The sequence below is a fragment of the Macrotis lagotis genome, chromosome 2, assembly GCF_037893015.1.
Source record: "Macrotis lagotis isolate mMagLag1 chromosome 2, bilby.v1.9.chrom.fasta, whole genome shotgun sequence".
Taxonomy (NCBI): domain Eukaryota; kingdom Metazoa; phylum Chordata; class Mammalia; order Peramelemorphia; family Peramelidae; genus Macrotis; species Macrotis lagotis.
In genome coordinates this window covers 77,768,919-77,785,841 of record NC_133659.1, presented here as the reverse complement: position 1 = coordinate 77,785,841, position 16,923 = coordinate 77,768,919, and the positions used below count along the sequence as shown (strand labels likewise).

Below are 16,923 nucleotides of genomic sequence, written 5' to 3'. Positions count from 1 at the left end.
TCTGATGCTTCTTCCAGAACTTAACTAATGTGGAAATATGTTTAAATGTATAATCTATCAGATTACTTGCTGCCTTGGAAATGGGAGAGGTAAAGGAGACAAGGTGAAAAACATGGAACTCAAAATCTTACAAAAATTGAATGCTGAAAACTATCTTTACATGTAGTGAAAAAAATACCTCAAACAAAAAAAAAAACTTAAAATTTTCCAAAGTGGTTAAGCATACTCACTCCTGCTTCAGTTTCAATATCCAACAAAGGACAAAACTAATAAACTTTTTAGAGAAGTCAATTTTCAGAACTTGATCACCTTAATGCACTGAACTTACTTTAATTCAACAATGTTTTCCAATACAGAACACTAATGAACTGCCAAATTTTCCCATTTTTACTGTTTTTTTAACCTTGTAAAAAGATCGTTAAAATTGTTTCATTAAAAAAAAAAGTCCCTGAACTAACATGAACAACCATAAAAATAAACAGCTAATTTCTGCCCTGAGGGCAACATGGACAAAACTGGAAGGATAAAGGGAATGAGACCCTTAATGGAAATTCTTATGATTACCAAATCCCCAAAACACGATGTGCCCAAGAAAAGTCTAATCATAAGTATCAGATCAGTGCCCTAAAAACTTCAACTCTCCAAGAGCAGAGGGAATAGGAGCTTTTAGTATTGTCCAGTTGTTTTACAAATTCAGACTTGCATTTAGTACAATCTGATGTCTTATTTCTTTAAAAGCCATTTTTATTTTTTTAGTTTTTACAAGGCAAACGGGGTTAAGTGGCTTGCCCAAGGCCATACAGCTAGGTAATTATTAAATGTCTGAGGCCAGATTTGAACTCAGGTACTCCTGACTCCAGGGCTGGTGCTCTATCCACTATGCCACCTAGCTGCCCCTAAAAGCCATTTTTATCCATCATTCTTAATATTTGCTATCAGTACTGGCAACCTTCAGTTTATCCATTCAGCCTAATGCAACTGTAGTCAATCAGGAGTTAAGTTTTATCGAGGTAGTTGTCTTTCCAAGAGCTTGCTGGCCAAGGTCCTGTCACTTGATTCCTTTATTTGGTCAGTTCATAAAGAGTAAATTATCTCAAATTATAGAAACTCTTAGTTGACATAAGTAACAATGGACTTTTTCCATTTATACCAATTCCACTCAAAAATTTTGCCCCCTTTCCTTTGCTATTTAGAGAATGTTTTGCACCACATAGTAATCTCATCAATTCTTTTCTGTATTCAAATGATTCAATCTGCCTAAACAATCAATTAACAGAATGATTTACTAAGTATGCCCTCAAATTTTTCCTTTGACACTGGCAGATTATTACATAGGAAAATCTGGAACCCTGTCATCACTCTTCCACTGCCCTGATATACATGAATGATATACTCATGGCTGTTTTAAGACACAATGAGATTCTGCTACATCTTTGAATTTCCCTATTAAATATACTAGTACAGTAATAGTAGTCAACTAACTAGTTGATGATAATAAAGGTCAAAGAAGTTTCTTAATGAAGCAGTTAAGTGCCAAGTTGAAATCAGTAGAATTGAATTTGAACCCTACCTAACATGACTCAGGTTTTGTGATCACAGACAAGTCTCTAAACTTCTGAGCCTCAACTTCCTCATCAGTAAGGATAGTTAAAACTTGCATTACCTAGCTTACAGAGTTTTTTTTGCAAGTATCAAATGAAATAATCTATGTCAAGTAGTATTGTAAACCTTACAGCATATATGAATGCCAGCTATTATGAACTGTTAGTACCACTGTAAAAGAGCAGAGGAATAGAAGCACTTACTTCTGCCCAGCTGCTTGACATAAATGGTCATTTCTGCAATAAAGCTCCTGTAACAACACATACACAAACAAGGTTAGTGATTCCACTGCTAGGAAAGACTGAACCCAGGGTTCCCCAAACAGCCAGGCTTTCCAACTGCTTAGGCAAATCTTGGCAAAACCCCACTGTAAACAAATTTACTCCTGTTCAACCCTAGAACAAATTATGTGCATTAGCCTCAAATAATACAACACAGTACGAGACAACTGCAGTCTATATGAAGAGCCAATTGTTCTTGAAAAGAAATAATGTGGGTTTTGGTTCTATGTTTATTTACTCCAATCCCAAAGAAAAGAGTGACAGGCTTCAGCGCAAAATGAGCTTTCCACATGGTCTGGGGACTAAGAAATAAAAACAGGCTGACAGTTCTTCTGCTAATGTAGACTGTGGTTCTTTCAACAAGATTCCTCTGTATGATACAGCCTACTATTGACTGTAGCAGTGACCTGTTTAGAGACAAAACACATACTCGAACACGCGCACACACACCCACACAGAGGCTGCACATCAGTGGCTCCAAGAGAGACACGATTCTGGGATCTGCCTGCAGTTGGAAGTAGCCCTTGATATCACACAAAGCACCAGTAATTTTCCACTAATTTAGTGTCCTGGAGAATAAAAATAAAAACCAATTTCTAGAAACTATATCTGAACTAGCTAAGGAATGCCAGGGCATCAATCCAGGGTTTAAATAAGATGCCCTCTGAAAACTTTTCTGGCACTTTTCCTACTCAGGTGGGACCTAGCCTTGACGTTGTGCTGTGAATAAAACAGGTTTTGTGAGGCTTTAAAACCGATGTTACTCCTTCCTGTACCACTTGTGAACTGACCTTCAGGCACAGCGGCTTCATGGGTCAAAGGCCACTGGCTCTCAGGGGCACAACATCCACCCTTTCATTAATGACACCGATGCCAGTATGTTTCTCAGCCAGGCTTATAGTCAGCACTCAATCTCATTCTCCTCCACCTAGGGGGAACAGCGACACCAGAAATCAGTTTACAATAGTCTCCCATGTGATTGCTTAGTACGGCCTAAGCAGCAGCACATGTGTGATTAACACAGACCTCTGGTGTTGCTGTCTGCTATGCTTTTTGTATAGGACATGAAGAGTCATGCCCATGATTGTTAGTGGATCCCCCAAATAGTTTATGTCTCCCATTTGCTGCCTCTAATTCTTAAATTCACAATCTTTGTATCAGAAGTCACTCATAAATTATGTAACCACCTTTACAATTATGAGCTTTCAGTCACACTTGAATATCTTTTTATATCTATCAAGTGCTAAGCTCCTTCAGTTTTGATGCGAAATAAATTTTCTTTCTCCTTTTCAGAGAAGAAACAAGCCATCAAGAATGAAGATTCACTTCTTTCTTATACACACCTATTTCAACACTGTTTTTAATCTTCTGATACCAGAAAGAAAAAATTTTGAAATTTCTTAGGATTAACAAAACAGTTGGGGGGAGCCATGCTTTCAACATAGCATTTTGACACATTTTATTCAGAAATTTTATTAAATTTTTCTTTAGGGTTGCTGTATGCATCCCAGGAAGTCATACCCCACAAATTTAATTTCCCTTGCCTTTTTCAAGGAAAATCTTTCAATGTACAAATTTGAAAAATTTGAAAGACAGCCAGATATTATTGGATATGCCAGAGTGTATTTTCATCATAACCTCCCCATTTTCCACAATATGCTGCTCCCCACAAAGAGTCTAATCCATACGAGCCTTCCTGGGAGTAATAATTAATACACCCTGGAATGCTCTCTGGAAGAACAGCAAGCAGGCTGAGAAACATACTGTCACCACCACAACCACCTCCCCCTTACATTAGCCATTATAACAATGCTGCCACACAAAGGAGGCCTAGAAGTATAGATGATTTTAAACATAACCTTAACCACAAGGCTTCACCAAATCTAGCTTATATAGTTACAAATCTGATAATCAGCAATAGATTTTTGAAAAGCATTCAATGTCATTATCAAGACTACTAAAGGAGATGCCTCTAAAATCCTCATGAAAACAGCCCAGCAACTAACAGATAGACAAAACCATAAAGCCCCTACATATGCCAATTAAACACACATGCAAAAACAAGGCTTTCCTTAATCACCTTTCAAACAAGGCTCTCAGTTTCAACAGGGATCTTTAAGAGGAATAGCCACTTTGAAAGTGGAAAATATCGAAGTGCCATTTGGTTGCACATTCAAATGCAATCTAACCTATGTTTGGGAACCTAAGAAGTTAAAAGAAAAAAAGCAATGGAAATACCACTTTAAAGGTCACCTCTGACCATCTAAAATGGCCAAGCTGTGATGAGGGTCAGTGGAAACCAACAAATACAGGCATTATCTTTTTAAGTCAGCCAGGACCAAACCATTCAGATCCACCAACAGCACCTTGAAGGTCTGACATCACAGACAGCATTTCTGCTGCGAAATGGACTTCCATCACATCTAAAGTCATGTTTTCTGAATGCCGACATGACAACTTGAACATTAGAGACCAAAGGAAATTCTTATACTAAGTAAAATATCTTTTCAAATGACACCTTTGCTGATCCAGGAACCAAACCAGTCAACGTATACACAATGACTTCAACAATACTATCCCCTAAACTTGATCCTAACTTACTATAAAAGGAAAAGAGCGAAACAAGCAAACCTGTTGTGATCAGGACCCACTTGGGTGTATTTATATTCTCCCTGGACCTTCTCTTTTTGGAAAAATTGGTTCAGTCGAGCCTTTGCATTTTCCAAGGTCCAGTTTCCATGAAGACCAGCATTTAAGTCCACTTCTTCTGATTCCAGAGTCTAAGGATTAAGACCATTATTGTAATTATACATGGCCCTTGTTGGTAGCTGTGTTATTAAAGTTTATATTCAAAATTCTAATAGTCTTTTATAGTCAAACTCAAAGTTTATGACATTCTTGAAGGTATACAAGTTTCAATCTGGTTCTAATACACTACTACTGTTATACATATATACCTAGCAAAAATTTTTTAAAAACAATCACAAAAATGAAGCTTTTCTACATTTTAGTTTATCAATTAGACAATAATGCCTTCAAGGATACTTGTTTAGATTAGTAAAGTACTTAAGTTTTTAAAAAGCTATTTTTTAAAATAGCTAGAACTATTACTGCCTATTAGCAGATTATATATTTACTAACTTTTCTTGGATATCTTCAGTTTCCTAAAGCACTTTGTAGGATTTATCAACCAAGGTATAACCTGGTTGATCTGCAATGCTAATGAGAATATCAATGAAACCAGCAACCTTTTGTGTTTATTTCTGGTTGAAAGCATTTAAGATTCCTCAAATTGCCACTTATAAAAATATCCTATTAATTTAGCTACAATTGCTCTTAAAAAATTTAAAAAGTCTCAATTATACTTCTAGACATGGAAATCGCAGAAGCAGGCTCACCGCTTGTGCTTCTTGCTCCTCCTTTCTGGAATAGTAATCTTTTAAGTTGGCTCCACGATCCCATGTGCCACCAGGACCAGTACCAGGACCATAACCAGAGCTTCCAAGTCCAGAACCTGGGGCACCATCTACAAAGAAAGAAAATGATTCTTTCAGATAGTGAAAACATGGATAGTTTTTTAAATTATTGTATTAATTATCTAGGGGAAAAATGCAATCAGGTGTTTCAAAGAGAAAATTAGATAGTAAAGAAATCAACAGATTTCTAATCTCTTCATATATTTAGAGGATAGGAAAAGTGAAAGAAAAGGCAAGGTAGAGGGTCACTGAACCTTTGGAACTCTGCAAGAGATTCTTCCCAAAGAGAGTAGAGAAGAATATTTTGAGAAGTAGCAGTTCTTAGGTTCCCAGGAAATTAAAATGCAGGTTCACAGGTAGCCTCAAAACTGTCTTTAAAGAAAGCTCAGTGGCAAGGGATGATCCCTGCTAGGGGGAAACATTTAAGAAATCATGTCAATGTGAAAAACAAAAACACCCAAATATACTATCTTCTTGGGACAAGTTATGAAGGGTAGTATAGGGCCTCCTTTTAAACTGTCACAATTACCTAATTGTAGGGAAACCAAAGGGAATCATACTACAAAAAACTAGAAAGCACTGAAGGGAAAAAATGAAACACTTTAAGCACCAAGGACTTGCTTTCATCACTGCAGTCAATTAAAGTAGGAGTTTCAATAGCTCAAGATGAGGTATCAAGAGAGGAGCCGGAAAAAATTGTACCTGGAAATGGAATTTGGGTTTGTTGTCTGTGAATTGAGATATAAGATTGTTGCCAAGAATGAAAAAACACCTGAGCAAGGGCCAGAAGAAAGACATTTTTCTGGAGTATATTGGCAATCTAATCAAGAGGCCTTCAAAATGGAAAGGCAAAGAAGAAAATTACCCACACCAAGACAGATACCACTGAGTAGCAGATATAACAAAAGGAAAAAAGAGTACCAGCAGAAAAAAGCAGTAATCCACAAGTGATTATAATTAGAGGGGAAGATGTAAGCCCCAAAGTCCTAACTCCAATAAGAATCTGGTAACAACCTGCATACAAACAAGCAATAAACAACTTGAGATAACTTCAAGGAAGTAAATTTGACATCCCAAGGACACTGAAACTTTTAAATGTTTAGATTTATAAACTAGGAAATGGGTACAGCTTATTGAAAAGACAGAAATTCAAGGTGACAGAGTAGCTCAAGAACCATCTTGATAAAATTCAGGAGCCAAAGGGGAGATACTTGAAGACAGTTCTAAGTTTATTCCTTAAGTCTTCATAAATGTGAGACCAGTAGTCACAAAATTATTGTAAATTATTAAAGATCCAGAAGGAATCCGGTGTTATGAACAATCTCCGAAGGGAATTTATAGAAGAATAGGAAAAAGAATTTTCATCCTACATAATTCTTTTTCCAAAGCCATGCTGATAAGCTCATAGATTCAAAATATAATCATTTCAGGAGTAAAATCAGCATTTATCAAGTGCCTATTAAGTGCTAAACACTTGCAGTTTGCTGGGGGGATATAAAGAAAAGTCAAAAAACAACCCCCGTGATCCTTGTGAGGGTGGAGATAACACATAAATAAGCAAATACCAAATGAAATAAATCGAAGTTAACAATAGAAGGGAAGGTGTTAGTACCTGAGATGGGAGAATGGAGGGAAGCAGCAAGGAGATCAAGGTAAGTTCTACACAGCCTGCATAAGATGGGTTTGAATCTGGAAGTCAGAAATTCTAAAATGTGTTGGTGGTTAGGGTCTCACAGCAAGGTTCGAGAAATAAACAAGAACAGGGGGCATGGCAAGAAAAGTTTGTGGGAAAAAACGGCCTGAAAGTTTTAGTGAATTTAAGGCTCAATGAATCAATAGGAAACCAAAAAGCTTAAAGCAATTTTAGGATGCATGAGAGGCACTGTATTCAGAATCTCAGTACAGTCCACATCAGACAGGTTCATCACTGAGAACAGGACTGACCCATAGAAAGCAATCAAAATTTAAGATGTCATGAATTATGAAAGAACAAAGACAAACTTGGGAACATGTCAAGAGAATGACTGAGATGATAATAATAGAACTGGAGACTCATGTTAATAAGAAAAACTTTTAAAATCAATATATCAATCAACATTTAGTAAGCATCTACTATGTGCCAGTCATTGTACTTAGCTCTGTGGGTTAAAAAAAAAGAAGAGGCAAAACACAATTCCTGCCAGCAAGGAACTCACAATCTACTGGGGGAAGACAACAAATAAATCTATATAAATAGAAGTTCTATTCAGGATAAATAGTAGAATGTATTAAAATTAAAGGTGGTTGTAAAATATGAAATTTTAAATGAGACTTGAAGTCAGTAGGCAAAAATAAAAAGGAATAATATTGTAGGCATGGGGAAGGAGTCGAAAAAAAAAATAATTCCAGGAGCTAAGGGAAGGATTGCCTTGTTCATGAAACAGCAAAGAAGCCAGTGCCACTGACTGAAGGGGATGTGTTGAGGAGTATGGTTTAAAGGCTGGAAAAGGAGGAAGGGTCAAGTTCGGAGGGGCTTTATGTATCAGAAGATTTTGTTTGCTTTGGGGATTGGAGGGTGGGGCAATAAGGAAATACTGATGTTTACTGAGTATGGAAGTACCATGGTTGGACCTTCACTGTAGGAAAATCAGTTTGATGGCTGAATGGAGGATGGACTAGAAAGAACCTTGAGGCAGGCAGAGCCATTATCAGACTGCTGCAGTGCTCTAAGTTTAAGATGACAAATGTCTTTCCCAGGGTACAAGGGTCAAAGAAGAGGTAGGCTGTATCTAAGAGATGTTATAAAGGTGACAGTAGTGATAGGTGTTGGCACCAGATTGGATGTGGAATTGAGAAGTGAAGAGTCAAGGATGACATCCAGGCTGCAAGCTTGAGGAACTGGAAGGATGAAGTTGTCCCACATAGCACAAGGAAGGTAGGAGATAAGTTTAAGAGGGGGAAAGATTGAGTTTAAGATGTCTCCTGAACATCCAATTCAAGCTATCTTGGAGATTTGAGATTAGAAGTTAGCAGAAAGATTGGAACAGGATACATACATTGAGAGCATACAGAAGGTAACTTAATGCATGGGAGCTAATAATAACATTAGCATTATAAAACAATTAAGACCTCCCCAAAAGTGGATTACTTTATTTTGGAAGGGTGTTTCCATCTAATGAGAGTTCCAGTTCATATTTAAACTGGACTAATTGACCTTTAAGGTCTTCCCACCTCATTCACCGAAAGTACTACTGTCAGGCACCATCTTACAGAAAATTCTAATTCACTTCTTAAACCCTAATTGTCACAGCCTACCTATTCTCTTTCTTAAGTAATAGAGACATTGAGAATAAGGGAGGATACATACAGATACAAAGGTTTATGACCCTTACCTGCTTGGAGTGCCAGATGAGGAGGAAGAGGGCCTCCCAAAGTAGTTGGTAAATTTCCACCACCACCCTCTGAGTCAGTTGTATCAGTAACTGGGGGTGCTATCTGCAGAAAAGAAAGCTATGAATTTAAGTGCTTCTAATTTTATATAAAAATAGCAAATCCATGCTTAGCAGATCCTTATGATTAATCTTTATGACAAATTTAAAATTCTTCTAGTTATTATGTACAGTATCTTGAAGACTAACATTCTAAATATGTCTGCTTCCTTCAATTTGGTTATTAGCAACTGCTACAAAATAAAGGAGAGGTCAGCTGAGATAATCTATTGTATTAAGAAGCAACTTCTTTAAAGTATCACTTTAATGTAATAGAAATGTAAAAGAAAATACAAGAAAGAGGAAAAAAAATTTAGGAGAATATTACAATAACTAGTCCAGGCAAGTGAAGTTAAGGGTCAGAAGTAGGGGCGGCTAGGTAGCGCAGTGGATAAAGCACCCGCCCTGAGTCAGGAGTACCTGAGTTCAAATCCAAGCTCAGACACTTAATAATTACCTAGCTACATGGCCTTGGGCAAGCCACTTAACCCCATTTGCCTTGCAAAAACTTAAAAAAAACACTAAAAAAAGAATAAAGGAACACTGGGGCAGCTAGGTGGCAGTGGATAAGAGCACTGGCCTTGGAGTCAGGTGGACTTGATTTCAAATGCGACCTCAGACACTTAATAATTACCTAGCCATATGGCCTTGGGCAAGCCACTTAACCCCATTGCCTTGCAAAAAAAAAACTTAAAAAAAAAATAAAGGAACACTATTAGGAAATACTGAATAGGTAGAATCTAATTTGGGGATGAAGAGAGAAAAAGTGAAGCAATTTCTACTCTGAGTGACTGGAAGGATAGTGGTGTCACATAGGAAAACAAGCTTGTAAGGGGATTGGGTTTGGGAGAATGATAACTATTAATAAAGTTGTATAGGTGATATGTAAGAAACTATCAGCAAAGGAAATAAGTTTACAAAAAAGAAACAAATATTTACCCCCAACCATGTTAATATTTGTATAGAAGTACAAAAAAATCCAAAATAGCAAAAAAAAAGGGATTCATTTTTGTTAATAAAAATACCTAATTCTTTTATTTTTTTAAATTGGAGCTCTTAATGTATAAAAAATGAGAAATTCACAAATTTCCTCAAGAAAACAAAGCAAATAAAGATTAAAGCAGAATAAAACTCAAAACTTTTGAAACCTTATTCATGGCTCTGCTGCTGTTTGTAGCAATGCTAACGTATCTTGAAGGGAAATTGTACATGCTTGAAAATAGACAAAATTAATATTCTAGAGTTTCCCCATATAATTAGGCTGGGATAATCTTATACTTACTCCAATAGCTGGAACTTCCTCACTCTTAACTTCATTCACTCGAACTAAGTAGTTAACAAAGTCTCTGGCAGCATTGCTCTGAGCATCTTTCTTATTGGTGGAATTGCCCATACCAGTATAATTAAAACCTTCCACTCGAACCTGAAACAGAAAAAAAAATACATTACTTCAAGAGCTAAATTTTTGCTGAACATCAGCAAAAATTAAATAGCTCTCGACAAAGTATGTCTCTATAAATGCTTGACAAATAAATAGAATCACTTATGAAATGACCAAATATTACTTTAGATCCTCTGTTCTCATATAAGAGAACATTCAATATCAAAATTTGGGTAATTCAATGAAAGAAAACTTTGTATGTATCTTACAAAGCAAGCACTTTGTATATGGTACATGGTACATCAGAAGTGCTCCAAGTTTCAAAGTAATTAACAGAACAAGCTAGCAAATAGATGATAGACTTGCACTTTCATTAGTCTCAATTTCCTTATTCTGCCCTATTGATATGGACCAAGGCAGTTTCCTGCCAATATTAAAAATATGTCTAAGCTGGTATTCCCAACAGTATCAAATTAAGAGAACTTCTCATGAACACAGTTCAGCAAGTAATGTCACAGACACACATACCTTACCCTCTAACCTCACTTCCTAGCTATAGTTCTCATGACTGTTTGGAAAGACTGATTTCCCTTCTTTGAGCATAAACCTTGTTTTTTATAGATCATGCAAGTCAGAATCATATTCTTTTAGTACCTCACACATGAATTTCTGTCTGTTCTTGTTCCCCACTGCTCTTATTTCATAGGTTGGGGTCATTTTTCTTTTCCCGCACCAGGCATATAGGAAATTTTTGACATCTCCCATGATGTAAGTGTCTTGTTAAACCTTTGAGAAAGAAAATGTCAACAATGTAAATAAATTCAAATTACCAGCAAAATGCACATCACTAACATACACAAAGGAAGAGAATAGGTACCTTAACACACAAATAAAAACTTGGGAAACTAAAAAAAGTACATAGAACATTTTGTATACTCCAGCTGTGTGCTTTCATTCCGACAAGATTTAGGCTAAAGTCTTCGTACAAATTTAATAATTTAATATATTTAAGTCATCAAGTGCATGAACTTCAGATTCAGTCAACTATAAAGAACTGTCATCCAGTGTAACACTAGAAGTCATATCCCTTTCACACTCCTGAACCATCAGAAACTTATTTATTGGTTTTTTGCAAGGCAAATGGGGTTAAAGTGGCTTATGCAAGACCACACAGCTAGCTAATTATTAAGTATCTGAGTCCGCATTTGAACTCAGGTACTCCTGACTCCAGGGCAAGTGCTCTATCCACTGCGCCACCTAGCTGCCCTAGAAACATATTTACTGAAAACTTTTAAGTATACATATGGGGAATCAAAATACAACATTTTGTATTATGAATAGAGGTAGAACTGTCATTTGCGAATTCTATATTAAAAGACACTGGATCTAATTTTCTCTCTGTCTGAGAGGCCCTGGGTAAAAAAATCACTAAACTCTAAGGGAAGGGAAGGCACACTACTAGATGTTCATCTAGAAATCCCTTACCAGCTCTATGACCCATTTGTGAATTCACAATAGTTTAAGAGGTTTTCTTCTGGGGAAATGATGTTTTCATAGTGGCCACCATTATAAGAGACACAATGGTTTCTTACATGTCAAAAAACTGGCCCCACAACAAAGCTACCTGAAGATGCTGAGAAATAGGCCTTTCTTAAGTTCCTGGTAGAGAAAATGTTCACCATGGTCTTCCAACTATCATTTTAGCTGCAAAAACAGTGGAAATCAGGGCTTTTGCCACAAAAATCAATAAAGAGTTTGACCAAAGTGTGTGTGTGGTTCACTGTAAAACTAAACCTAACCTACTACTGATCTCACCATTCAAAAGCGACATGTAGTTTAAGTGGATCAATATTTAAATAGAAAAACGGAGGTGTGGTAAAGTTGACAGTAGCCACAGCTACCAGTTTGTTACGGGGACTAGGAACTGATGGAAAAGAACAGGAGACCTGGTAGCCTAATAAAAGGTTAAAAACATTCAAGTCAGAGTTTTTATTTAGGAGAAAGAGTAGGCGGAATAGATAACTGATTCCCAAAACACCAACTTGAGGTAGTAAAAAGGTTACTGAATTGGGTGAGCCTAATAAAAGGTTAAAAACGCTCAAGTAAGAGTTTTTATTTAGGAGAAAGAGTAGGCGGCATAAATAACTGATTCCCAAAACGCAGGCCCGCTCCTCTTGACACCAACACGAGGCAGTAAAAAGGTTATTGACCTGGGTGAGCTAAGTCTGCCACGCGCGCATGCGCGGAGTCACGAGAACGCGCAGGCACAGCAACATCCGGGACTCTGCAAAGGCTACCCCACCCCCACCCCTCCTCAGCGCTTAGCGACAAAGCGGTAACTGCAGAGGAGCAAAAAAATAACAAGTCACCGCCCACTCGTCCCCCCCCCCACGTCGGAGGGCGGGAGCGATTCCCTCTTTTTACCGTTTTTTCTCCCCGTGTCCCCAAATGCTGCTCTTCCCGAAGTCGCGCGTGGCTCGGTTCCTTCAGGGAGGCCGCACAGACACACACAGCCACCCGCGCGCAGCCCGTCGCGAAATGGCTCCTACCGCAGCGGAAGACCGGAAGCGGAAAGAAGCCTCGCGCGTGCGCTTAAGTGGTGTGGGGGCGGGTACCGCGCCCGAAGACGCCAGAGGGGCGGGGGTGGGGGGAGCGCCTCGGGAGGACGGAGCCAATGGGAAGGGCGAGCCGCGCGGGGGGCGGGGCTGGCGTGCGCTAGAGCCCGTTACTCCTCCGGAGGCGGGGCCGGTGTCGGTTTGTGGCCGCGCCCGGGGGGGGGGGGGGCGGGGGGGGCCTGGCTTCCGGGCCTGGATCCCGCTGCGCGGCGCGTGGCGTGCGGAGCGAGGCCCGGACTCCCCGCGGAGGGAGGGAGCGACGCGGCCCGGGAAGGCGAATCCGCGCGTGACCCGGGCCGCCCGGGCTCGCCCCGAGGCGGAAGTTCCGGAAAAAAGTAACCGGAAAGAGCAGCCCCGGAAGGGAGGCGGGAGGGAAACTGAGGCCTGTTGGAAGCCGAGGCGGAGAGCAGCTGCGGGGCACGGGGGGCGCAGCCTCATGGTAGCGGTTCTCCCTCCAGCTGCCCAGTACTTCCGCCGATCAGATCCGGTTGCGATGTTACAATTTTGAAAACAATGTATTCGCTTCTATAAAAAAGTTTTCACAATAAAAATCTAAAAATACATTCGTCGTCAAGCTTATTTAGGTTAAAGGGATGGTGAAAAGTTAAAGAAGTTCACATCTGTCCCTGGATATCAGGGTGGGAACCCCGGGTATTCGGGGATTTCATAGGATTGCTTTGGTGGGGTTAGCCCCCAATTTTGGAACCTTGTTGTCTTAGGCGCCTGAGAATTTAAGTGATAGTCTGTGTCTGAGTATTGGAATACTGTATATTAACAGAGGTACTTTGTTATAAGGGATGGCTTCTTATGTATCGGGGAATATAAGTAACATAAAAACAAAGTATCAGTGAAATTTTATTTTAAAAATATTGTCGGGGGAGTGGATAGAGCACCGGCCCTGGAGTCAGGAGGACCTGGTTTCAAATTCGGTCTCAGACACTTAATAATGACCTAGCTGTGTGGCCTTGGGCAAGCCACTTAACCCCATTTGCCTTGCAAAAACTAAAAAAAAAAAGAAAAAAATGTCTAAACAATGTTTTTATATATGAAAAAATTAAAGATTTTAAAGATTTTAAATGCCTATGAACTGATCTATTTGGTTAGAACTGTTTGGCCACCAAAGAACAGAACTAGGAGCAATGGCTACACATGTGTAGCTTATATTGAATTGCTTGCCTTCTCAATAGGGGTGGGAAGTGGGGTGAGGAAGAAGGAAGAGAATTTGGAACTCAGTTTTAAAAGCAAGTGTTAAAAGTAGTTTTTACATGTAACTGGGGGAAAATAAAATACTAAATAAACTTTAAAAAGGAAATATAGTTACAACCATCTAAAAATGAAATGAATTGCTAGGAAGATTCCCTCCCTTTCAGAACTCTTCAAACAAGGAGGAGTCAAATAAAGGGATTAGAACAAAGGTTCTTAACTTTTTTTTTCTTTTGGTCAGGGCCCTCCTTAGCACACTGGTGGGGCCTTTGTGCCCCTGTCAGAATAATGTCTTTATATGCATAAAATACATAAGATTACAATTAAAACCAATTATATTGAAATACTGTTGCAGTGAAAAATAAAAGGTCACAGACCCCAGTTTGACTCCAACCTTACTGAAGATCTCTATAGTTCCAGCTACATGGTCAAACAGAAAAGGCTTCTCCACATGGTTAATAGATGAGTATCAGTTCCTTGATGTCAAGGAATGGTCAAGTTTCTCCAAAGCATTTCCATTACAAGTCATGATGTCACTATGTGAATATTTCAGTCATCTTACATAATCTATTTTTGCAAACCTTAAAAGCATTCTATAAATGCTGTTGTTTGTCCTTTCTTGAAGAAGACCATGATATCAGAGAGGTGATGCTACATCATGCATATGATTTGGATTTGAATGAGGGGGTGCTGTACAGTCACCATCCTCACTTTTTCCTCCAGAGCCATCTGGACCCAGTGGCCAGATATGAATTGAGATGACTGGAGATGACCCTGGATGTGAGGCAGTTCAGGTTAAGTGACTTAAGCTTACACAAGTAGTGTTAAGTATCTGAGGCTGGATTTGAACTCAAGTCCTCCTGACTACAGGACCTGTGCTCTATTCACTGGGCCATCTAGCAGCACCTATGTTACATACATATATATATATATATATATATATATGTATATATATGTTAGCTATTAATAATAATACAGAATATCATGATTGAGAAAGATGCAAATCAAGTATCAAATGAGGTTGAAGAAGGAAGACCAGACATTTCTTCTGATCCCTAAAACCTCTTTAACCACTCTAAAATAGAAATTGTGCACCAAAGATAAAGCAACTTCAGCTGTTCCCATGTTCTAGAATCCAAAAGGTTAAAAAAACCACTATGAAATGATGCCTACCCTGAGTTCACCCAGCATCCTTCAATGCTGCTGCCATTAAGGCTATACCAGAAAACCCAAGGACCAAACACACAGACTTGCAACAAAACCTGACCCCACACTCTGGTCCCCTCTTCCCTTTTTCCAATGTTTTGGAGATCCTGACTCCAGACTATATAAGTTTGTTTGGGCTGTGACAGATACCAGGATAAGGGGAGCCCTTAAGAAGCAGAAGCCTGTTGGGGGCAGCTAGGTGGCACAGTGGATAGAGCACCAGCCCTGGAGTCAGGAGGACCTCAGTTCAAATGTGACCTCAGACACTTAATAATTACTTAGTTGTGTGGCCTTGTGTGATCTTGGGCAAGTCACTTAACCTCATTTTCTTACAAAAATTAAAAAAAAAAAGAAATAAACCTGTTTGGCGGCCTGAGAGCCAGTGCCATAGCAGATAATCTTGTACCACAGGACAAAAAAAGCTCTGACCTGCTAGTTTCAGATCAAAAACTGCGTAACAGGAAGAAAGGGGCAGGACACTGAAATAGTAAATTATGTGTGTGTGAAGGGACTCTGTGGCATTCCATAAGGGGAAAGAGCTCAGCAGCCAGCTGTGTCCATTCCTGCCAACCCAAAGGTAACTAGAGGCAGAGACCTAATTTGATGAATCATGAATTACACAGTGCAGAAGAGGGCTGAGGCACTTTGAAATCCAGCTCCAAAGAAAACCACCACTGGAGGGGACAGAGTCAAAGAGTAAGTAATAGAGGATAATAAGAATAAAAAAACTGAAATGATCCTAGGAAGAAAAAACTCATGTTCATGAACTGATAAATCAACAAGGAAAACATTAACAAGAGAAGGAAACATGATTTTTAGAGTAAATTAGGTTTCAGGCTTCTGAACTGATGAACAAATACTAATAAAACAAAGGAAAATGATACAATACTTAATGAAATAATTTGTGGCATATAAAGAGAACATGGAATCAAAATACACTGTTCCTAAGTAAGTGGTTAAAGAGAAATGAGAATTCAAGCAAAATTTATGACTTGCAAAATAAGAATTGGAAAATTGACATCTGTGATGTTAAATACCATACAAAAAACCAAGAAAAATAGATTGGAAATGCAAATAAACAGAAGTGAAGGACAATCTACAAAAAAGAAAAGCAAAAAACAATTACATTAAAAGAAAATATATTCATTATTATTCAAGAAAAAATATACTAATATACTAAACTTGAAGACAGGCCATATAGAGACAACCTAAAAAAAGAACATAAATCTCCCAGAAGAACACAATAGGGCAAAAAAATTCATTATGATAATTCAGGCAATAATAAAAGAAAACTACTTGGACCTTCTGATCATAGAAAATGAAATATCAATTGAAACATTTCACAAATTGGTCACCTCTAGAAAAAAAAGTTCAAGGCTACAAACTCCAAGATACATTGTAGTTAAATCAGAATCAAGTTCTGCAAATGATCAGGAGAAAGATCTTCAAATTTAAAGGAAAAGAAATTTGCATAACACAAGGATATTCTATACTTACTAGGAGGGAATGGGATAGTGAGTTCTGAAGAATAATGGAGTTCAGGATACAAACTACAATGACCTACACTATAAATATTAGCTTAAGCATAAATAGAAAAAGATGAAACATTCAATAATAAGAGCTATTTGAAATATTCTTCAAATACCAAATCTGAAGAGATTATTTGCCTCTCAAATACTCCAAACAACAGAT

The 16,923-nt window shown here is 38.4% G+C and overlaps 1 protein-coding gene across 2 annotated transcripts in view; it reads right to left on the bottom strand.

Moving 5' to 3' along the window:
* Positions 1-12,769, bottom strand: part of DHX9 (DExH-box helicase 9) — a 43,595-nt gene extending 30,826 nt beyond the window's left edge. Inside the window, exons 1-7 of one of the 2 annotated variants that reach the window (XM_074222198.1) lie at positions 12,632-12,769; positions 10,862-10,993; positions 10,109-10,249; positions 8,731-8,833; positions 5,282-5,409; positions 4,515-4,663; positions 1,806-1,852 (exon numbers count right to left, since the gene is read on the bottom strand). In XM_074222198.1, the coding sequence (XP_074078299.1) occupies positions 1,806-1,852; positions 4,515-4,663; positions 5,282-5,409; positions 8,731-8,833; positions 10,109-10,249; positions 10,862-10,972 (679 nt within the window). In that variant the 5' untranslated portion in view covers positions 10,973-10,993; positions 12,632-12,769. Of the gene's footprint in view, positions 1-1,805; positions 1,853-2,674; positions 2,769-4,514; positions 4,664-5,281; positions 5,410-8,730; positions 8,834-10,108; positions 10,250-10,861; positions 10,994-12,631 lie in introns of those variants that run through there. The other variant, XM_074222199.1, reaches the window with a different exon arrangement.
* Between the last annotated feature and the right edge of the window lie 4,154 nt (positions 12,770-16,923).